Source organism: Dipodomys merriami, unplaced genomic scaffold (genome assembly GCF_024711535.1).
Source record: "Dipodomys merriami isolate MVZ:Mamm:240054 unplaced genomic scaffold, mDipMer1.0.p SCAF_13, whole genome shotgun sequence".
Classification (NCBI taxonomy): Eukaryota; Metazoa; Chordata; class Mammalia; order Rodentia; family Heteromyidae; genus Dipodomys; species Dipodomys merriami.
In genome coordinates, this window is record NW_027202604.1 from 38,938,022 (window position 1) to 38,960,979 (window position 22,958).

The 22,958-nt window shown below is 49.5% G+C and overlaps 1 protein-coding gene across 4 annotated transcripts in view; it reads left to right on the forward strand.

Annotated features, from left to right (window-relative positions):
* Positions 1–22,958, forward strand: part of LOC138824824 (peroxisome proliferator-activated receptor gamma) — a 107,323-nt gene that overhangs the window by 70,712 nt on the left and 13,653 nt on the right. For all 4 annotated transcript variants that reach the window (XM_070019164.1, XM_070019165.1, XM_070019166.1 and 1 more), the window contains 4 exons: positions 837–1,006; positions 4,551–4,689; positions 12,690–12,889; positions 22,392–22,842. In XM_070019164.1, the coding sequence (XP_069875265.1) occupies positions 837–1,006; positions 4,551–4,689; positions 12,690–12,889; positions 22,392–22,842 (960 nt within the window). The remainder of the gene's footprint in view (positions 1–836; positions 1,007–4,550; positions 4,690–12,689; positions 12,890–22,391; positions 22,843–22,958) is intronic.

Here is a 22,958-nt window from a genome sequence, read left to right on the forward strand (position 1 = left end):
CCTTACATAACTTATCACCGCTAAGTGACTATTACTGTAAGGGTTTTCTTTTTTTCTTCTAATCTGTAGTTTGTGGCATTTATGCTGAAACCTACTTTCCTGGCACAAATTTACATTGTATTCTTGATAAATCTTCATGCCACTAACCAACATCAAAACATCAGACTCAAGAAAAACTAGGGCTGCACTTTTCATGATAAAGGACAACTTCCGTAGCGCTGCTTCCTTGATTCATATCTGGCTGTGGGTGGTTTTCCAAAGCCACCAGTCTTTCATTGTCAACCATTCATCGCCTGATCATAAGCATGAACTTTCTGTATTTCTAGTTCTTTCCTTTCTTTTTCTTAGATAAATAGTGTACGCGGTCATATTTATCTGTGTGGTTTTCAGTTGGAGCCTAATACGGAAATGTAATCAACCTGAACCTAACCAGTAAATGTAGTACCAGCTTTCTGTAGGTTTCTCCTGCTCCTTATCAGAGATGGTGTTTTACACACCACCTCTTTCCACTCAGCCTCGAGTCCTGCTGTTTGGGCACCTTCGAGGTAGGTTCCCCATGACCTTCCACAGCCAGGCCCTTCTGTGTTTCTCTTGCAAGAGTGACTGCAAAATGCTTCTTTAAAAAATGCAGCGTTTGGATGAAATATGTAATTGATGCTGCAATGCCAGGCTCAGTGCAGCCCATCTCCCAGCCAAACGGCTTCTTCATTGCTCCAAACCCCGGTGCTGTCTAGTGAAGCATCCGGGGCTCACCCGTAAGGAGGCTTGGGGATGCTATGCTCGGTTCTTCACTGTTCATGTCCCTGGTAATCATCTGATGTTTTCCCCGGGCACAGGTGCCATCAAAGTGGAGCCGGCCTCCCCGCCTTACTACTCTGAGAAGACGCAGCTCTACAACCGGCCCCACGAGGAACCTTCCAGCTCCCTCATGGCCATCGAGTGCCGCGTGTGTGGAGATAAAGCTTCCGGCTTTCACTACGGAGTCCACGCGTGTGAGGGGTGCAAGGTAAAAAAGAATTCACCCCAGAATCCGCCCCAGCACGGGCCTGGCTCACGCTCAGTCCAGGGAGCCCAGATCAGATGGTCGCATTCTTTTTCCTTCTGGTTAAACTCCTTCCAGGGGTACCATGTGTGAAAACCTAAGAAACACAGGTGCAAGTAGCACTGCTCCACCCCTGTTCCTGTCCCCATGCTGCTCCTTTGAGGTGTGCGCGCCCAGCCCTGGTGTCTTGCAGGTTTGGGTCGGGGCGGGGGGGGAGGGGAGTGTTGTTTTAAATGATTTGTGCCAGGAATCATTGCAAGACTGTCAGGGATGCGTGAGGCCCGGATGTTGGTTTCCTGGTTTCACTTCACCCTTACGAATGGGCTTATTTACGACGCTGTTACAGATGTAGGAACTGTGAGTTAAGGACTGGGAGTGCAGCTCTGTCAATAGTAGAGCACTCACCTGGCACGCGCAAGGCCCAGGTTTGATCCCGAGCACTGCCAGACAAAATGCACAAACAGAAAAACAGGTTAGAATGCAGAGATAGAGACTAAACACTCCCTAAAACCTGCCAAACGCACGTAAGCCCAGGCCCAGCTTCTTCTGTTGAGATGGAGACGCGTAGACTTTTTGGCTGGGCTGCCTGAAGCCATAACCCTTCTGGCCTCTGCCTCAGCCAACGGGAAGGGCAGGCACTGCACCCGGGTGTTGGTTGCGGGAGGGAGGGAGGGAGTCTCACCAACATTTAGTAGCCAGCACTGCAGGAGTGAGCTGCTGGTGCCGGGCTGGTTGATGGCTTTCTTGATACAGCATTGCCAAAAAGTGTGGGGCTTCTTCACATGATAAAGGAAGGGTGTGTGTGTGTGTGTGTGTGTGTGTGTGTGTGTGTGTGTGTGTGTGTGTGTGTGTGTGTGTGTGTGTGTGTGTGTGTGTGTGTGTGTGTGTGTGTGTGTGTGTGTGTGTGTGTGTGTGTGTGTGTGTGTGTGTGTGTGTGTGTCCCCTCTGGTCTCACCTTTAACCACCGTAGTCAGATTAAATTCCATTTTCTTATCCCCCAGCAGGGGGACTGAATGTTAACATGTGAACCCTTCGGGGCCACAATCAAACCGTGACAATCCCATTGTTAACCTCTGCTGAAAGACGGTTTAGGACCCACAAAAGGCACAGTGGTCTGCTGCGTAGTCTGCAGGACCTTATCCCAGTCGAATGGGCTTTCGTGAGTTCCCGGCTGCATCCCGTAGCTTATGGACTCAGCCCGTACAGACCACACACGGAGAAGCTGGAGTGGGCCCAGCACGCGGCTTTTAATCTCAGTGTAAGATAAATGCCAATCTGCTACCTCGTGGCACATGAAATTTTGTTTAAAATAAAGCAATTGGAAAACATTGTGAAACAGACACAAACAATCAAAGCCAGAAGTCACCTTGTCACACAGGCGTGAAGAGCTAAGGACAAATGATGCGTGCCCATGCCACCAGCTCTGACTCCCTGGTAACCTGAAGATAAGCTGTTGGGAGAAAAAGAAAAAAGAAAAACAGGTTGAAAAATGCACTTCATGGGCTGGGATGTAGCTCAGTGGCAAAGCGCTTGCCTAGCAAGTGCAGTGTCCTGTGTTCGATCCCCAGTACCAAAAAAGAAAAGACAAAAAAATACAGTTAAGAAAAAAACCCAAACAGAAAAATGCACTTCATTTTATTGGCTCTGGAATAGTAAAGGGAAGTATTCATTTGAATCCTAGAACTGAGTTTAAAAAAAAAAAAGTGAAGTCAAGATTTAGAAAATGTGTCTGGTGCGAGGTGCTGGTGGCTCACGCCTGTCATCCTAACTACTCAGGCAGCTGAGATCTGAGGATCACAGGTTCAAAGCCAGCCCGGGCAGGAATGTCTGTGAAACTCTTATCTCCAATGAACCACCAGAAAACCGGAAGTGGCGCTGTGGCTCAAGTGGTAGAGCACTGGCCTTGAGCTGAATAGCTGAGGGACAGTGCCCAGGCCCAGAGTTCAAGCCCCACAACCAACCAAAAAAAAAAAAAAAATAGTGGAGAATAAGTGAAAAGAAATCCGTACCCAGGCACGCTGCAGAGAACGAGGCAGCACCGCGGAGAGCTCACCTTCAAAGCAGGGACAGGTTACCCAGTAGCAACCATGGAAGCACAAGGCAAGGAAATGCAGAGCCCTGAGAGAAAATAGAGTGCCTTTGGTCTCCCACACACAAAGGTGAAATGAATATATTTGCAGGTTATTCTAAAACAATGAAAAATACACTTCAAGGGAAGTAAGCCATTAGAGAAGGTATTTGTAACAACTACAACACAACAGATTATGAATTCTGGAAAAAATCAAAATACATACCCATGGTAGAACCAAGACTAAGCCATTGCTTTGTGTACCAAACAGGACCAGAGCAGTTTGAATAGATGAAGAACTGAGTTTGGAAAGTGGAGGTGTGGCTCAAGTGTTAAGAGTAGTAGCCCTGAGCAAAAATCTCAGAGACAATGCCTTGAGTTCAAGCCCCAAGGTCATACCCCCCCAAAAAACTAAATTTTACAAAGATGAATACAATGGAAGTGGATAAGAATACTATAAACCCCAAAAACGGAGCAGGAAGACATTTCTAGTTTAAAAACTGTTTCAGACTCAGCGCCAGTGGCTCACACCTGTAATTCTAGCTACTCAAGAGGCTGAGATCTGAGGCAGGAAAGTCTGGGCAGGAAAGTCTGTGAGACTCGATCTCCAGTTAACCATCAGAAAACCAGAAGTAGAGCTCTGACTCAAAGTGGTAGAGCACTAGCCTTGAGTAAAATTGTTCAGGGACAGCACCCAGGCTCTAAGTTCGAGCCCCATGACTGACAAAAAAAAAATCCTTCTTCGGTTCTATCCAAAAGCCAGAGGAAATTTAGCAGACTTGTCAGCCCCAAACAGCCTTGTTTGTCATCTTGCAAGAGTAGAACTTCTGGGGACTTGTGCATGGCTTCTCACGTTATGTCCTATTATCTCTTTCTGTCTGCAGGCTTTCAATGACAAAAAATAATACTAATAATAAATGAAACAAACTCTGCCGGAAATTATGCAACCGAGAGAATTTTTCTTTAAAAAAAAATCCACATGTGGATTTTTATTGGCCCCAATCATATTTTAGAATGAAATGATTATAACTTTGCCAAGCTGCTGAGCACAATTATAAAGGCCGGGGCATGCAGTTGGAACGACTCTCGGAGAGACTGAACTGATTACATGGTGTTTTATTTGCATTTCATTAAATCCAGAGCCCTTCTTAGAGCATGCTGAAAACCGAAGCGCGTGCCAAGGTACACGAAATGACACCAGTTGGACGTGGTCAGCGTTTGAGTGCTGGACAGGGACCCTCGAGGTCCCTCAGGGCTTTGGCTTGTAGCAAAGAAACCTGAGTTGGAGAAGGCAAGGGACTTGTCATAGCCCGAGAACATGGCGTGGCAGTCCCCTCCCCCGCCCCGCAGGCCAGGGCTCAGGGAGCCGGGAGCCGTAGGTGAGTGCTACCTTTGTGGATCACGAAGACATAAAGTTTGCTTTTCGGTGTGTCTCTGCAGGGGTTCTTCCGAAGGACTATCCGGTTGAAGCTTATTTACGACAGGTGTGACCTCAACTGTCGGATCCACAAAAAGAGTAGGAATAAATGTCAGTACTGTCGGTTCCAGAAGTGCCTTGCCGTGGGGATGTCGCACAACGGTAGGTGCCCGGGGGCCCTGCAGCTCAGCGCGCGGGCGGTGGTGGGAGAGGGCAGCCGCCCCACGGGATGCCAGTTTGCAGAACCTGACGCTGCCCAGGCGGGCCTCGTTCAGATCAGGGACCTGAAGCTTTCGGTATGGTGTGTGCGTCCGGCACATGCAATGCTGAGGGAAGAGACTGGAAAGCCACGGGGAACTAGTGTTCGCAAGCCAGTAGAGCGGTAATGGCGATGTGTCTGGTGTTGCTCTAATAGCTACAAAGAGAAGTGTGTGTGTGTGTGTGTGTGTGTGTGTGTGTTGGGTATTGTGGGTGTATGTGTACTTTCTAAGACAACTCTGGCTATTTCTGGGTATAGGGTTTTACGTGGCATAGAGGACTTTGATTTGTGCCCTTTTGCACACACTAATGTGCACTGCCCATGAGTGCAGAAAATGGACGCACTTGGAGAAAGGAGAAAGAAAATACCCGTGCAATACAATCCCAGTGTGATAGGCAAACTTGAATCTAAATTCAAGGTTCCAGGACTGCAGCCGGTCAGTGGTAGCTTGTGGTAGGCCCTGGGTTCCATCTTCCACCAACACACACACATACTCACACACACGCTCACACACACGCTCACACACACGCTCACACAAATCAAGCCCATCCATTTCCAAGAAATAATGCGGAAGACCTGAGAAAACACATGTTTTCAGAAAATGCAGTGCTAACTCGGGAAAATCACAGAAGATACGCTTACTCAAAGAATTAATTCTTCATTACCATTTGGTTCTGATTGGTTGACTCACCCCCAAGACCAATTTCAGCTGTAACTTGATAGTATTATTTTTGTCAAGGATTAGTCAATTCTTTGAAACATCATTATGGCTCAAGTGACCAAGTTAATTCAGAATTTTATTTCCTTGGATATTTAATTCCCCCCTCCTCTTTTCTTCCTTTCTCTTTTTCTACCTTCTCCTTCCTTCTTTCTTTCATATTTGATATTAAACATAGGTCTTGAGCCTACTAAGCATATGGCTGTACAACAGAACTGCAGCCCAGCTGTGATTCTGGGTTTTTTTCTCCTTTCTTCTTCACTCTCTCCAAATTAATCTGGTAAGAAGAATAGTCTTAGAACTGAGGCTTCAGCCGGGCACTGGTGGCTCACGCCTGTAATCCTAGCTACTCAGGAGGCTGAGGTCTGAGGATCACGGTTCAAAGCCAGCCCGGGCAGGAGAGACCGTGAGACTCCTATCTCCAATAAACCACCAGAAAACCGGAAGTGGCGCTGTAGCTCAAGTGGTAGAGCGCTCGCCTTGAGCTGAAGAGCTGAGGGACAGTGCCCAGGCCCAGAGTTCAAAGCCCCACGGCCCACAAAAAAAAAAAAAAAAAAAAAAGAACTGAGGCTTCATCCCTCCTGACTCTAATGTATCTGGAAAAAAAAATATTTTTGTTCCACCATACAGATGTTTGGTTTTCATAGTGGAAACCACCAAGATACTTGGCAATCAATCCCTAATTGGTGACCCTTTAAAAATAGTTTACAGAATTCAAGTTGTTAATATGGGTCAGTTCCTTAAGGACAAGAATGTATTCTGAATAGAGCTATCAACAGGCCTGGTGGTCAGGCTGGGGACTGGGTCCAACTTCTCTCGACATTTGACTACATCTGCTTTGTAGCACACTGTACAACTGCAGTCATTGATTGCAAAAGAATTTGCTGGTTTAATTCCACCCATTTCCTTTTTATATCAAGCCTCATAAAACATCAGGGCACGTTTTCAAGCCAAGGGCTATATTTTAGGTGATGCAATCAAGTTGCAATGAATTTATTTCATCTTTATGAAGAAATCATTGACTTCGAGGTCATTATCATTGAGATATCCTGAGAAAGCATGCCAGCTCTGCTTTTAGTGCTATTTATTTCTTGCCTGTTAAAAATTGTCACTTTGCTGGGTGCTGGTGGCTCATGCCTGTAATCCTAGCTACTCAGAAGACTGAAATCTGAGGATCACGGTTCAAAGCCAGCCCAGGCAGGAAAGCCCCTGAGATTCTTGTCTCCAATAAACCATCAGAAAACCAGAAGAGGTGCTATGGCTCAAGTGGTAGAGCGCTCGCCTTGAGCTGAAGAGCTGAGAGACAGCGCCCAGGCCCAGAGTTCAAGCCCCATGACTGACCAAAAAAAAAGAAAAAAAATTGTCACTTCACACGTTCATGTGAAATATAATTCCTAGTACCAAAAGACATTGCACACATAGAATATACTTGGTGTGAAATATATTTCCTGTTGTGTGCCAGGAAGCGTATAAATTAATATGAACATAAAATATATCTTTTATTGCTTCGTATGTATGGGCTAATGTTATTTAAATCTCAGCCTACAGGCTGGGGGTGAGCATGCCCGAGCCCTGGCTTCCAGCCCCAGCCCAAAAAAGAAAAGCAAAAGAAAGTCCACCTATGTGACAGCCATGGTTTTCTCCTTCCAGAATTATCTCAGAACCCTATCACAAACTTGATAAGGTCATCTTTGACCTTATTTGACGATTCAGTTATTTTGTTGAGATAGCGGGACATGGAAGTACTCCGAACTTGTAAAGGCCAAAAGAGAATTAAATACCAGGGCCTTGCACAGTTAAGGGGCTCAGCACTTAACTGGATCCAAGTCCCTCCAGGGTTTTTATGGCAGTCTGTGTGCTGTTTCTAAACACCGTCCATACAGCCGGGCACCGGTGGCTCACACCTGTCATCCTAGCTACTCAGGAGGCTGAGATCTGAGGATCACGGTTCAAAGCCAGCCCAGACAGGAAAGTCCATGAAACTCTTATCTCCAATAAACCACCAGAAAACTGGAAGTGGCGCTGTGGCTCAAGCAGTAGAGCACTCTCCTTGAGCTGACAACGCTCAGGCCCAGAGTTCAAGCTCCATGACCAACAACAACAACAACAAAAAAGAACACCATCCACAGATGCCCGGCACCCAGCAGGGGAACTCAGCCACTGGCAAGGCTTCTAGGTGGTTGCCATAACTTTAAATTCTATGTCTTTGGCAGGTGGGAGTCGACAGTAATTGCTGCTCCCATGCCTCCTGAATTATGGCATTGAGTGCCGTCCCCAAATCAGCACCCAGCCCTGTTCAGCGTGCATAAGAAGGAATTCACATCTCCTCTGGCCCAAAAATTTACCAATTTCTGTGTTACTTTTTTTGCTTTGTTTTCTGAGACCAGGTCTCCCTCAGGGCTATTGCCCAGTCTAGCCTTGCATTCTCAATCCTCTTATCTCAGACTGCTAAGAGCTGAGATTACAGATTGCCCACTTCTGGGTTATTTTTACTTCTTCTCCTTGGCATCTGCTGAGCCCATTCTGTGAACTTGGTGTCTCCCTTAGCCACGCACTTGCACCTTAGAAGAATTCTAAAGTAATGTTCAAAGAACACTAAGAGCTGGGAAATACTGCTGGAAAGCTAATGAAATTAATGATCGCCAAGTCTTTCAATGCCAAAAGTTCTACTAGAAAGCCAGGTGCCTCATGGTTCACACCTCTAATTCTAGCTACTCAGGAGGCTGAGATTTGAGGACTGCAGTTCAAAGCCAGCTTGAGCAAGAAAATCCATGAGATACTTACCTCCACTAATCTACCCAAAAAGCCAGAAGTAGAGATGTGGCTCAAGTAGTAGAGCACCAGCCTCAAGCAAAAGAAGCTCAGGGACAGAGCTCAGGCTGAGTTCAAACCCTGGGACTGGCGCACACACACACACACACACACACACACACACACACACACACACACACACACACACACACACGTTGTACTAGAAGCATTGCTTGCATGATAAAATGCCTGCCTAGCAAGTATGAGGCCCTGTGTTCAAACCCTACTACTGCCAAAAAAATTTTTTTAATCAATAAATAAGTTGGAAATTCTATAATTCTTCCTAATCAAGCAACCTGAGACACTGAAGTTTTCACTTTTCATCCAGCTACTACAATCTTCCCAAATATGTAGGCTTCTGGTAAGGTGGCTGCCTAAAATGTTGAGTGTGTCTGTATGTGTGTGTGCGCGTGTGCATACGTGTGTGTGTGTGTGTGTGTTTGCACACTAATACTGGGGCTCAAACTCAGGCCTTGCATTCTTGATTAGCTGGGTACGCTGGTGCTTTACATTTGAGCCACAGTCCCACATTCAGCTTTTTGGGTGTTTAGTTGGAAATAAGAGTCTCCCAGATTTGTCTGCCCAGGCTGGCTTCAAACTATGGCCCTCAGATCTCAGCCTCCTGAGTAGCTAGCTGAGTTGCCTAAATTTAAAAGCTTCCCCCTGTATGTGTTAGTGCCTTCGAGGTGTATTTACACATCCAGGCTCTGATCGGCTGGCCCGTGATTTAAGGCTGTTGGTTGGATGTGAGCGTCATGATATAGCAGTGAGCATAAAGCCCTCAGTTCAAACCGCAGGATGACCAAAGCAGAAAGATCCGGAGCGCAGCCCCATGGGGCGGGCAGTAGGGGGAGAGGGGTCAGCCTTTCTCTTGTTCTCAGGCTCTGCAAACCCATCCCCGGTCAGAATCAACTTAGGTCATTCTTTCTTTTCTGTTGAGCTATTATTTTGAAAGTCTGCTTCGATCTATCTTCACAAGTAAATAGCGACTATCTGTCCTGTGCCCAGTTAAGGTAGATATTTTGAAAACAAGTCAACTGTTTCTTGGAGCCATACCCAGACCCGGGTTCAATATCCGGGGTCTTTAATGATTTCATGTGCTTCAATGTTGTGTCTACTAAATAAGCAGCTGAGTCTGTCAGAGCCTCGATGAGTGTTTTGCATCACGAGTGTTTTGCATCACGTTCCTTTAGGCATTGTGTGAGTGCATGTTTATACATTGCATGAAGTAGGCATTTAGAGCTTGTATCAAGCTAATATATCTTCACCAGAATCTGCTGCCCCTAATGAAACCTAGTCTTCCTGACGGGATCCTATCAAGTCATTTAACAGCTTTGCTGTTGCTTTTTAACCAAGATACAGGCTCTGTCCCACCCCCCAGGGGATCAATTAGCCCACTAATAACCAAATGTCAGCCTTCTGGAGGTCTAGACAGGATGGGTTGGCTTTACAGAAGTCTGCTCCCAGGTACTGAGTGTTACAGACATTCCTAGAATTTTAGAGCTAAACTTAGAGCCGAAAGAAGGAACCTCTACCCCATGCTGAGGACCAGAGACATGAAGTAACTTTCTGGAAACCACAGAGCTGGTTGGTTACCAAACGGACAGTAGAAAGCCAGGGACAAGTGCTCGCTGGCCCTGTGACTCGGTGATGGGGAACGGGTGTGGGGGGTGGGGGCGGGATTCTGTCGGCAGAAGGATCAACTGCACACCATGGACTGTGCATGGTGTACGGGCATCCTGCAGTCAGTATTTCTGTTTCCAGTCTAAAACTGCACCTCTTCCCTGTCTGAGCTCTGACCTCTGCCTCCACCACCTTCCCTGTTTTGATTCTCCAACTCTGCACCCCAGAGGCAGGAAATGGGCCGAGTGTGGGCTGGTTCCAAGACAAGACGCTTAATTTGGAACACCAGATGGAGAGGTAGAGCGAGAAGACAGCCTAGATTTCGGGTTCTGGATCTGTGAGTTTGGCGGCGTGACCACAGGGGCCTGGCCCGTGCCCGTGGGGGTCTCACCCTGGCCAGATGTGTGCTTCCAAAGCAAAGAGGCCCAGTTGGCTTTTGACCCTTAAAAAAAAATACAAGCCAGGCCCCGGTAGCTCATGCCTGTCATCCGAGCTACTCAGGAGGGTGAGATCTGAGGATCACAGTTCAAAGCCAGGGAAGTCCGTGAGACTTTAATCTCCAATTAACCACCAAAAAGCTGCAAGTGGAGAGTCCTCAGGTGGCAGGGCGCTAGGCTTGATCAGTGAAGCTCAAGGACCGAGCCAAGGCCCTGAGTTCAATCTTCAGGACCAGCACACACACAAAAATTTAATAAAAATAAAATAAAAATGTTTGTTTCCTCCCTGGCTTCAGATTTATGTATATTGTTTGGCAACTTGAGCCCACTAAACAAGATTCATTTTTCACCCCTTTCCTGAGCCTCAGAGGTGTAAAAATACTACCCCGCCTGTGTAACTAGTAGCACTGAAAGTTAATGAACCCTGAATTGTAGTGCAGTCACTTAACCCTACAGATAATTTGTTCAGGAGACAGCCTTGCGGGCGAAACTTCCATGAGGGAGCGTTTATTCAGATTCTAGCAGAAGGATTTTACGTTCATGTCTCCTAATTCAAAAGTCATCTCTAAAGTTACTTGTTGGCTGTTTTTGTTAAGCATAAGAGAGCAAGTCTATCCATATCTTGGGCCATTTAAGTTTGCTAGTTTGCTTGTCCACAAGAGAGAGAAAAAAGAAAAACACAGCCTTTCTCGGCATATAACGTTCGCCGTACGCTTCTGCAGCTTAGGACCGAATCTGGCCACCAATCGTGGCTGATTCTGGCCCACGTCTGCCTCACCTTCTGATAATTCTGAGTTTTCCCCCCAACTTTTGCACCAGGATGGGCAGGCACCCCTGACATAGCCCCCACCCTCCTCCTCCTCCATTGTTCAGAGAGCTGCTGGGGGTGGAGGAAGCTGGGGTCCAGTCAGAAACACTCCCCCCCCCCCCCCCCGCCAGGAGACTGCAGGCTGGGGGGAGGGCCGCGCGAGGATGGGGAGATGAGCCATGAGCACCAGCCTCCCTGTCCTGCACAACTGCGAAGGGAGAGGACGGGGAAGAGCGAGGAGGAAGCTGGAACAGACCGAACCAAAGCCAGGCGATGATGTAGAGATTTCTGCTGTGAGGGGTGGTGTGCCGAGGAGAGAGTTCCTGAAATACCCACAGAGCAGCTAGTTCAATGGGAAGGCTCCTGAAAGAGTCTCTCTCCCTTCTAACTCCAAGCCAGGCCAGACAATCACTGCAAAGTTTATTTCGGCTCCACTGAGGTGGATTTCCGAATCTGAGGCTCAGCGGTCCCACTCAGTGTTTTCTCTGGGAAATCTCAGATAAAAGGCAGTGGTCTGGTGGTCCCCGCCTGTAATCCCAGCCCGCTGGAGGCTTGGGGGGGCTACTTGACACAGGTGATTGGGAAAGGGGGAGGAGCAGAGCCACTCATTCTTTTCCGGGGGTCCCTCTGGGGTCTTGTGCATGCAGGTGACTGCTCCACCGCTAAGGTAACCAATCATTTCCCTGCCCACGGCTCCTCTTTGCTCCTTCCCTCTTCTTTCCCTCTGCTTCCGCACTTCCTTCCCCCACAAAGAAGCCAAAAATGTGTGGGCTATGGTCTTTCTGAGAAGCATCATTAAGTGTTCGTTCTGGAGAGTCGGGCGGGGGTGGGGAGGGCCGCAGCCCGAGCCTGGCTCCTCTCCACTGAATGGAAGAGTTGCCTGGCCTAGTAAGTGGAATGAAATGCCACCCCTGCACCCCTGTAACCGAGGTGAAGCGGATCAGATGCAGCCTGAGAACCAAACCCCGTGCTGGTTTTGCTCCCCATGCCGCACCGTGCCTGTGTAACTCATGAAACACATGGCTAGTTCTTCTTCTGGTCTGTCCAGCCATGTGTCACGAGACTCCAAGATACACCAGACCTTGTTCAATGGTGGAATGAGTAGGTAGTGGGCAAAGCAAAGGCAGCGCAGTGTGAACATCGCTGCCACTGAAGCGATGCGATGAGCAGCGTGGAAGGAATCGTTCCCTGTACTTGAAAGCTTCCTAAAGAACGTGACATTTGAATTGGATCTTGAGGGATGAATAGGAGTTTGTCTCAATGATTGCATGTGTAAATAAACATATCTTCCCCTCCAGACATTACAACTTTTCGTTAAGGAAGGGAACCATTTAATTTTTGCATATCATCTGTGCTGTCATGAAATAAGGTGGTAGACAGAAACCTAGCCTGGGGGGGGAGGGAGTAGGGGGCAGTGGAGATAGGCGAAGCGGGGCTGGGCTGAAGCTTCGGGAGCTGTGGTCATTCACTGACGCATCCGCATCCTGTCGTCCTCTGCCTCCACAGCTATCAGGTTCGGGCGGATGCCACAGGCCGAGAAGGAGAAGCTGTTGGCTGAGATCTCCAGTGATATGGACCAGCTGAACCCAGAGTCTGCTGATCTCCGCGCCCTGGCCAAGCATCTGTATGACTCATACATAAAGTCCTTCCCGCTGACCAAGGCCAAGGCAAGGGCCATCTTGACAGGAAAGACCACGGACAAATCAGTTAGTTCTCTTCTGCTGTCTTGCGGGGGGGGGGGGGGGGTTGTGGAGGGGGAGGGGAAAGGGTTCATCGCGTTTCAGCCATCAGGCCGGGTCCGAAATGCAGGAAATGGCTTCAGATGGGATTCGTTAGCATTGTTTTGAGAAAGGAGTAAGTTGTTCGTGCTGCCATGAAATCTTTGACACTAAAATGAGAATGCACGGGAAGTGTGGTTCAAAGTGGAAGAGCACTAACCTTGAGTGAAAACGCTCAGGGACAGCACCCAAGCCCTGAGTTCAAGTCTCAGGATCAACTCCCCCCCAAAAAACACACACATACACACACACAATAAGAGAATGCACTTTCATGAATGCACACGGAGCTGGCACACTCCTGCCTGCTGTCAGAGTCTAGCCCTTTTGTTTTCTAAGCAGGAAAATAACTGAGCAGGACCACAGCGGCTCATCCAGGAAGCCAGCAGGAGCCGGGACCAGGTTTGGAAAGGTGTTGCCCATCTCCCGCAAAGTTTATCCCATACAGCTGTACTTGGCTGTATAGCCTTTCTTTCCTGGTCACGCGTGGTCTTTCTTTCTGGGGAGCCAGGGGCTGACCCAGCGTGTCTCCGCAGGGATCTCAGCTGCTGGGGCCACCGCAGAGGTATTTTAGTAGAGGTTGAGGTGTTGGAGTTGGCATCAGGGCCCCAGGCCTGTTAGACCTGTGCACTACGCCACCTGTATCCCCAGCTTTCGACTGCTTTTTACAATGCATGCAGTTTCCGGCACTCAGAAGGGCTTTAAGAGTTCCTGAGTTAAGTTTTCCAGGAAGCAGAGCTCTTGTCTGACAGGAGGCTGAGCACACAGCTTATACTCATTAAAAGGAATGAAATTGTGCAGCGCTAGTGGTTCATGCCTATAATCCTAGCTACTTAGGAAGCTCATGGTTCAAAGCCAGCCTTGAGAAGGAAAGTCTATAAGACTCTTATCTCTAACTAACCACCAGAAAACTGGAAGTGGCCCTGTGGCTCAAGTGGTAGAGTGCTGGCCTTGAGCAAAAGAGCTGAGGGACAGTGCCCAGGCCCTGAGTTCAAGCCCCAAGACTGACAGAGAGAGAGAGAGAGAGAGAGAGAGAGAGAGAGAGAGAGAGAGAGAGAGAGAGAGAGAGAGAGAGAGAGAGAGAGGGAAACTGTCCCTGGCTTCTGGTCCCCATTCTGCCATCAGCTGACGGACAGTGATGGCTGCAGGGTCTGACCCTCAGTTGATGGTGCGTGTGCAGGCAGAGCTGTGGGGAGCATCATCAAAGCCCTGACCCCATCCCATCCCTCAAGCCCTGCACACAGGTGCAGATCGCCAAGGGACTCCCCCCTTCCCCTCCCCCCCACGACAGCCTGTGTGTAAATTTCCACACACTCAGGTACATTTTAGGAGATGATCATTGCTTTTCAGTATATTTTGATGACTATCTTTAAGTCATTTTTCCTTCTAACTAAGCTATTTAGGAGGAGTTAAGTCCGCAAAGCGATTCTGTAGTCAAGAGCAGCTTAGGAAAGTCGAGTTTCCAACTCACAACAGAGATTGTTGATTGTTGATTTGAGGCCACGGTAACACCTGGGCCTTGGCCGCACTGTTTCAAAACGGCTCTGTGCATTCTTTGCATTCAAGCCACAGGGCCATCTCAGGGTGCCGGTTATTTATTACGATCCTCCTCTTACAGGCAGGGAAGCCCGGGTCTAGAAAGGTCAGACCTTTTGCCCTTGGGACCCGCCGGTGGCAGGCCTGGGGAAGAACAAGGGCGTAGCACAGGTGTGTTACACCTGGCACAGTGTGTCCCTGGGACCCACGGTCCCCCACGCCCTCTCCCAGCCAGCACTGAAGACCCCTGGGACCCACGGTCCCCCACGCCCTCTCCCAGCCAGCACTGAAGACCCCTGGGACCCACGGTCCCCCACGCCCTCTCCCAGCCAGCACTGAAGACCCCTCGGTCCCACGGTCCCCCACGCCCTCTCCCAGCCAGCACTGAAGACCCCTCGGTCCCACGGGGTCCCCCGCGCCCTCTCCCAGCCAGCACTGAAGACCCCTCGGTCCCACGGTCCCCCACGCCCTCTCCCAGCCAGCACTGAAGACCCCTCGGTCCCACAGTCCCCCACGCCCCCTCCCAGCCGTGCGTGGGACTGCCCCACGGGGTCCCCCACACCCCTCCCAGCCGTGCATGGACCCCAGCGGCTCCGCGTACCGGCCGGCACAGCACACTCACTACTCATGGTCTAGGCACTTTCTTTCTCGTGTTGTTTGGGTCGTGAGTCACGGTGACCAGGCAGGACTAGGGGTCACAGGGGAGTGCGGACCTGTAATTTGTTTCATTCTCAGATAGAGAAGTCAAGGGAAGTGAACACCTAAAGCAGATGGAGGCCGTTGCTAGGAGCGATCTAGAGGAGGGCCTGGGGGGGGGTGCTGACCGGAAGGAGGCTGTAGCACAGCTCACCGCCCTGGGCCTGAGCCCTCTCCCTTTCCCTCACCGAGTCCTCCCCTCCGGCGCACACCTGCCAGCTCAGCCCGCCAGCCCTGGGGGTTTCACGGTGTCTGAACACTAGGAAGAAGGCAAGGGACCAAAGAAAGGCCAAGAAGAGTCGAGAAGTTAAATGTCCGACTCACCCCCATCTTTGTTCTGAAATAGGCAAGTCAAATCACTTTAAGATCGCATCCCCGTTGATCTGCCAGCTCTAAATCCTGGAGTGAAAAAATAAGATCACTGGAGGCTCTTTCTGGAATAAATTGCTATGACATTATTTTAAGAGAAAAGGCAAAAAAGCAAAAAGAAAACTTGATTTTAAGCTTCTCAAGGTTTCAGAGGGCAAGCGTCTGCCAGGCCCCCCCCGCTGCGGGCCCACAGGAACTCAAACTGTATTTGTTTAATTGAATGAAAAACTGTTGGCAATGCCCTTTGAAATTCTGGCCTTTCAACAGACGCCTTCTCACTAAGTCAGAATTTGCTCACCAAACTGGACATCCTCAGTTGATCTAGATAGTGGCAGATTTGCCTCTGGTTAGGGTCTGGAACAAGAAACAAGACATTGAGCCAAATTCAAATAATCCACTCGCTGATTACACGAAACTGAGATCGAATTGTTCGGTGCTCTTCTTTTCTCCTTATCTTGCAAAATCAAATTAAGCACCAGTGGAAAGAAATAATTCAGAGTAGGAATATGGGAGGGGAGAGGGGGGAAACCCAAAATGTTATTTCCAATGAGATTTGCTCTTTATCATTGCGGTCATATTATTCATTAGATAGTATCTATCTCTGAGCTGTTCTGCTATCTCTTGGCTGGGGCTCTAGAGACTTAAGATTTGTGTTGATAGGCACAGTTTTGCTGAAGTTTTGGCTTTCCCCAGAGGTTAGGGATGTGAGAAGCACTGGGCTGTGGGGCTTCTCGTGGGGCTGTGGGGGGGGGGCCCGCTTCGGACCCACTGTACACCTCCTTTGGCTGGTCTCTGTAGCTTTGCTCAGGCCAAGCCCCGGGGGTGGGCCCTCAGTGGAGAGAATGACCAATTACCCAGGGCCTTGGAACAAGGAAATGACTGGACTGAAGAGGCCATTCTTAAATTTTATCTCACTGTTCATTTAACCTTAACCTACCAGGGGACGCACCAGCTGCCTCCTCCCCGGCTTGTGCCTCTGGGCCAGGGAGCTAAGTAAGATTCTCCCTCCCGGCCTCCACTTCCTTCTTCTGTATCTGATTTCCTAGGGCCGTCTGCAGCTTTCAGAACAGACAACACAGTAAGCCCCAGCTCTCCTCCTCCTCTTATCAACTTCACTCTCACCCCGGCTTTTCATCTTCCTGCTTAGCAGAATGAGAGCTGGGGCCTTGGGCTTCGGGACTGGTCAGGACCCCTCGTCCTTTTCAGCACTGTCAGGGTAGAGGTGGCGGTCACCATCACCTCCCCCCCCCAGGCGTTTGTCCAGCCGCAGCCCCTGTCTGCAGAGCCCTTCTCAGCCCCAGCGGCCGCCCCAGTGCTGGACCCTGGCCCTCCGTTTCCTGAAGGCAGCTTCATAGCTGAATGGGACTCGTGCAGTGATCACTCTGGGCGTGTCGCGGTCACGTGACCCCGTGCTTGTTGATGGAAATAAACAGGATAGTTTAAAAAAAATCATAAAACCATTCTCACTGCCATGGTTCGTCATAAAACAATAAATAGAAAGGGAAAGAAAAAAAACCCCTTCATGCGCTTGCCAGCTCTTCACTCCGTATCTCAGCGATGGCGGAGACCTGGCTGCGCTCTCTCCCCGTGAATGAGAAATAAAACGTTTTATTTGGCGTCTGTTGGACTTTAGACTCCCAGCATCGTCGTGTTTATGGTGGGACACGTGGAGGCACTGCCCCACCATTGACGGGGGCCAGCTGGGGCCCTCAGCGGAGTGGCCATTCCCAACCGTGTGTGAAATAGGAGCTAGCCGGGCAGGAGAGCCGCCTGGTGCATTTAGACATTGCAAAGAGACCTGTCTGCGAAGCAGAAGGGGTTCTCCCTCTCTTCTTGGAGCCCAAGTGAGGTGGCCTTTGCTGAGAGGAAAACCACTGGCGGGAGCCCAGAGAAAAGAGGCCCACAGGAGAGGGACACGCGTGGGTGCTGAGTAGCTTCCCGTGGCTGATGGGACGTTCGGCTCCTGGGAGCAGCCATTGTTGGATCAGCATTAATCAGTTCTTCCAATGCCAATAACATAGGTGAGGCGTACTCGAACTAGTGGTGTTCTTTCGAGAATACGCACAGCATTCTGGGACAGGAGAGAGCGCTCCGTAGTAGAGCGTTTGTCCAACATGTGTGCAGCTCTGGGTTTCATCCCTAGCACCTAATAACAACAACGACAATAACTGATACAGTTCAGGAGGAAAGTGCTTGGTTTCTTGTTTGCTTTTCCCCCTCTCCTGTGGTTGAACTCAGCCAATGCCTTTGTTTATCCACTGAATTACTGGCTGGCAAAGATGATTTTTTTTAAGCTGTGGTTATGTGCTTGTTCACTTGAGTGTGAATAATTCTTGTTAGGCTTTCATTTGTTTGTCTTAAATCTCTAAAACCATGTGGGGAAACAATTCCATCTGACAATCCTTCAGACTTCAGCACTCGGCTGGCAGTGCGCGGGGACGGTGGATCCGCACAGAAGAGCTTTGCTCTCCGGGCCCCCATGCCTTCTTGGAAGGGAAGAAGCAGAGAAGCCATGTGGAAAGGGCGGAAAGGCCGGGGGAGGGGGCGGGGACGGGAGCGGTGCTGGTTCTAGGTCAGGGCTTGCTCTCAAGCACTATTCCACCTCAGCAAGACTCCTCGCTTCAGCTCATCCAGACTTAGCACTGAAGCGTGATTTCTACCAATCCCACAGCTTTCGACTAGGGTGGGGTAGGAACCACGGGGCTGGGGGTACCAAACCAGGGAGCTTGGCATTACTGGTCACCTACAGGATCTGGAGAAAGAGAACTGGGGGGTGAGCAGGTGAGGAGAGGAGTCAGAAGGCTAAGGAGGAAGGAGGAAACAGACGGGATTGGCCCTGAGAACGAATCCCACTCCTGGAGAACCTGAATGCCGAGACGCCCGGCCATGAGGGGGACATGCTCCCCGGCTAGTTTTGTCTCTGACAAGTTTCCAGGTGAAGGTTTTCAAAGGGTACGGGTGACGCGTGTGCACGAGCGTACACACACCGAGAAATCATACGGAGCAACCTGGGCTTCATTAACCAACCGTTCCCATTTGTCTCCTGTAGCTCACCATTCCATTATTTGAAAGGAGCTTTAAACTTAGAGTCTTTGACCTAATCCTTTCTATAACTCAGATATTAAAATGCTGATCTCATTGGACTCCTAGAGTTCAGTGGTAGAGAACAAGGTTAACCTCCACGAAGTCAGGGGGCAACAGTGGTGTCTTTAATAGGGAAGGAAGGAAGGAAGGGAGGGAGGGAGGGAAGGAGGGAAGGAGCGAGGGAAGGAAGGAAGAAGGGAGGGAGGGAGGGAGGGAAGGAAGGAAGGAGGGAGGGAGAAGGGAGGGAGGGAGGGAGGGAGGGAGAGGAAAAGAGACAGGGAAGGAGGGAGGGAAGGTGAGAGAGAAGGAGGAGGGAAGGAACTTTTCTTGTTCTCTCTTATTTACCTCTAAGCCCATTTTGCCATCATCTCTATGTTTCATATAGAAGGAACGCCATAGATTTATAATGAAGTTTAATCCTCCATAGACCCTGATTACCATGCTGGCTTTGGTATGTGGAACTACTTTTTTAATCAAAGTATATCAAAATAAAATTAGATCTCATGGCTCTCTCCAAGAAAAGCTGGTTTCCCTCTACAGCCACCTTTGGCTTCCCTGGAAGAACGCTGTGTGTCGCTGCCCCTTTCTGCACCCATTCTTGTCTTGTCCTGCCCTTCCCGAGAGACACAGTGTCACAGCAGCACAGTGGCCGTGGGCAGAGTCCCCCTGTGCCAAAGAAGCTTAGGCTCCGAGACCCCTTTCAAGACCACAGAGCCCTGCCCTACTTGGGGAAGCCGCCCGCTCTTTTGCTCCTTCTTCTTCATCATCATCATCGTCGTCATCATCATCATTATCATCTTCTTCATCATCATCATTTTTCTTAGCCAAGGCCCCTAGCAGTATGTGCACTTCAGGACCCACAAAACCTGCATCCACCCCCGGGGTATGTTCTGCTTGTGAATACGCTTGCTTTCCTGTGAGAAAGGATGCGCATCTAACCTTTGGATGCTGCATCAGCAAATATCCTCCTTGTTAGCCCCCCCTTGTTAGCGGGAGAAGTGTTTAAAAAAAAGTCAAGGCAAACTTGGAGGACGGCCCTTCCATCTCCAACGACAACTCGCCACGCACTGCCCTGGCTTTGTAAGAGATACAGAAACTTCACCGCAGCAGTGCAGAGCAGTATTGAAGGCAGCATTTAAGTATTTTTAAGGCAGAATACTGTACCAAGAGAGCCCTACTGAGCAGGACAGTGACCTAACCAGCAAGCTGCACCTTCTTGCTCGGTTTGGGAAACAAAAGCGGCTGGGGCAGCGGCCTGTGGCAGGGACTGTGGGCTGCCTGCGGGGGAGGGGGCGTCACCCGTGCAGAGTGACAATTGACAAAGGCACCCAAAGGTGGAAAGGAAGAATCCACAGCGAAACCCACACTATCAGATGTGACTAACACAAATTCTTATCTGCTGTTCATTTGCATGCCGTATACCCAGAATTCATCGGCCAGTTCAGAACTTCTTTTTTTTTTTTCCAGAAATTCTGAAAGTTTTCTTTTCTTCTCTTCTCCCTCCTCGCCCCCCCCCACCAACCTCAAAAAAAAAAAAAAAAAAAGCAAAGCTGGACTGGCGTGGCATGTTGGTGAGAGGGCCACCTTCTTTCCCTGTCCTTCACTGTTTACTGCCAGGAAATCCTGACCAACATTGATTGCCAAGGGGTTAAAGTCACATTGTTGTTAAATTGGGAGAGAAAATTAGCAGGATTTTTGTGCCCTGTGTTCAACTATCCCGGAGTTTCAAAAACAGGAACCTGGGGCTTCATATGAGGGGACAGGGGAAGCAGCGGGGAAGCGTCACGCGGGTGAGGAACGGGGCAGCGTTCCAGATAAACTGCTTACTTGGAAGTGAGAGGCTATGGTGCGTGTGCTCTGTGCCAAGAATCTGCATGGTTGAGCAGAAGCTCATGGGGACTGGGGGGCGGGCGCCGGCCTGGGAGCCGGCCTGGGTTCTGTTTGTTTACTTGTCTGTCCGTCTCCCTTCAACAATACCAGTCTGGAAAGCGAGAGAGGGATGGGATCAAAATGTACTCCAAAGCGTGCTCCAGGCAGGCTGGAAGAGCTCGGGCCCACTGGCACACCTGCCTGGGGTCCTCACGCCGGTCCTTTGGGGCTCGGTTGAAGTGCGTCTGGGGGTCGGGAAGTGTGTGCATGCTGGGAAACCTGCTCAGCCTCTGAGAGTCTGTGGTTTGCTGGGCACAGTGCAGGCGTGGGGAACTGGGGGGGACCTGGGCCTGGCCCAGTTCTCCACGTGTCAGGTTGCTCTAACCTCTCACCTCAGCCCTGCTGCCCTAACGAACGTTACTCACCCTCAGAGCACATGCGTGTGCACAGGCGTGCGTGTGTGCACTGGCACACGTCTGCACGTGCAGCCCTGCCAAGCCCACGCACATGAACATGGGGCCATGGCTCCTCAATAAAAGCAACTAGAATTTCCTCTAGAGGAGAGAAGGAAGGCCCCAGGTGTATCCACTTCCTTGAGACCTAGACAGGGTAAACGACTTTGGCCCATCGCACCTACACACCTCCTTTGCCTGTGTGCGTGTGTGCGTGTGTGCGTGTGTGTGTGTGTGTGTGTGTGTGTGTGTGTGTGTATGCCAGTACCAAGGCTTGGACTCAGGGTCTTGTGAGCTCTCATAGCTGGTGCTTTACCACCTGACCCAGGCTTCCTGCCCACCTTTGTTGCTCATTCACTGGAGATAAAAGGATTCCTTGGACTTTTCTACCCAGACTGGCTTCAAACTGTGATCCTCAGATCTCAGGCCCCTGAGTAGCTAGGATTACCTGCGATTACAAGTATACAGCACACGGCTGTACACGTCCTTGAATAGGATGGAGGGTTGACTCTTTCAGAGTATGGTATGTTTGATGTGTGTGGAATATTAACCTCTCTCTTCCAGAGTGTGGCTGGTTCTACTCAAGCAAGTGAGAGGGAGAGAACTTCACTACCAACACAATTTGTTTTTGAAAACCACCTATTGCAAACCCGAGTAATTGGTGCATATATTTTATTGCCTGGCTGACTCATAAGGACAGTATTTAACAAATAAAAATAAGTTCAGGGTTTGGTATAATGTGGTAAAGTGCTTGTCTAGCATCCTTGAGACTCCTGGGTTCAATCCCCAGCACCACAAATAGTAATGAAAGTTCCAAACTACTTTTATTTTGTGGCTTTTTTTTGTAGTGTTTACCCACAGGCCCTTCTATGACTGCCTTTCCTGAAACAGATGGCTTTCAGAGCATTAAAAAAAGAATTAGACATTTTCTTGGCTCAAGATCTGTAATCTGCTTTCAGGGTGACTTTTATGGTGAAGTATATTTTATGTGCACACTGCATTTCATTTGCAGTCTGAGTAGATTGAATCTAAAACTGCAAGGTGGCTTGTATGTTCGAGTGAGTCTTTTCAGTCCTTGAGTTGCTGAAATGATTATTTTCTTCACTGAAAGAAGTCTAAATGAGTGTGTTGCTGAAAGTCGAGCTCCAAACAACAGAATCTGCATTGTCTTAAAAATGACATAGACATCTTTTAGGTAAAGGGTTAAGCATACCTGTGGAAAGAAACAGCCCAAAAAAAGAAAAGAAAAAGAAACAGCCCAAACCAATGCGCCATGTTTGGTCCTAGAATGAGAAGAATGTTCTCATGCTCGACCGTCCTTGTTCTACTTTAAAGGTGTGAGTGAGCCGAGCAAATGTGTGTAGGAGAGAAACAGATGCACCTGTGCCATTCCCAACTCAGCCGCATTTCCCCTTTCTCCTCTGCAGCCCTACGTCATTTACGACATGAACTCCTTAATGATGGGGGAAGACAAAATCAAGTTCAAGCTCATTACCCCCCTGCAGGAGCCGAGCAAGGAGGTAGCCATCCGCATCTTCCAAGGCTCTCAGTTCCGCTCCGTGGAGGCCGTGCAGGAGATCACGGAGTACGCCAAGAGCATCCCTGGTTTTGTAAACCTTGACTTGAACGACCAAGTAACTCTGCTCAAATACGGCGTCCATGAGATCATCTACACCATGCTGGCCTCCCTGATGAACAAGGACGGAGTGCTCATCTCCGAGGGCCAAGGCTTCATGACCAGGGAGTTCCTCAAGAGCCTGCGCAAGCCCTTCGGTGACTTTATGGAGCCCAAGTTCGAGTTTGCTGTGAAGTTCAATGCACTGGAATTAGATGACAGTGACTTGGCCATCTTCATCGCCGTCATCATCCTCAGCGGAGGTAAGCGGTCCATCCTCCGATTGTCCTGGAAGCGGGTGGGATGCAGGTGGGCTGCTGGCCATCTTTGCCTTTGCGCCGCCCTAACTGGACTTCTCTGGCACAACATGCTAACAAGT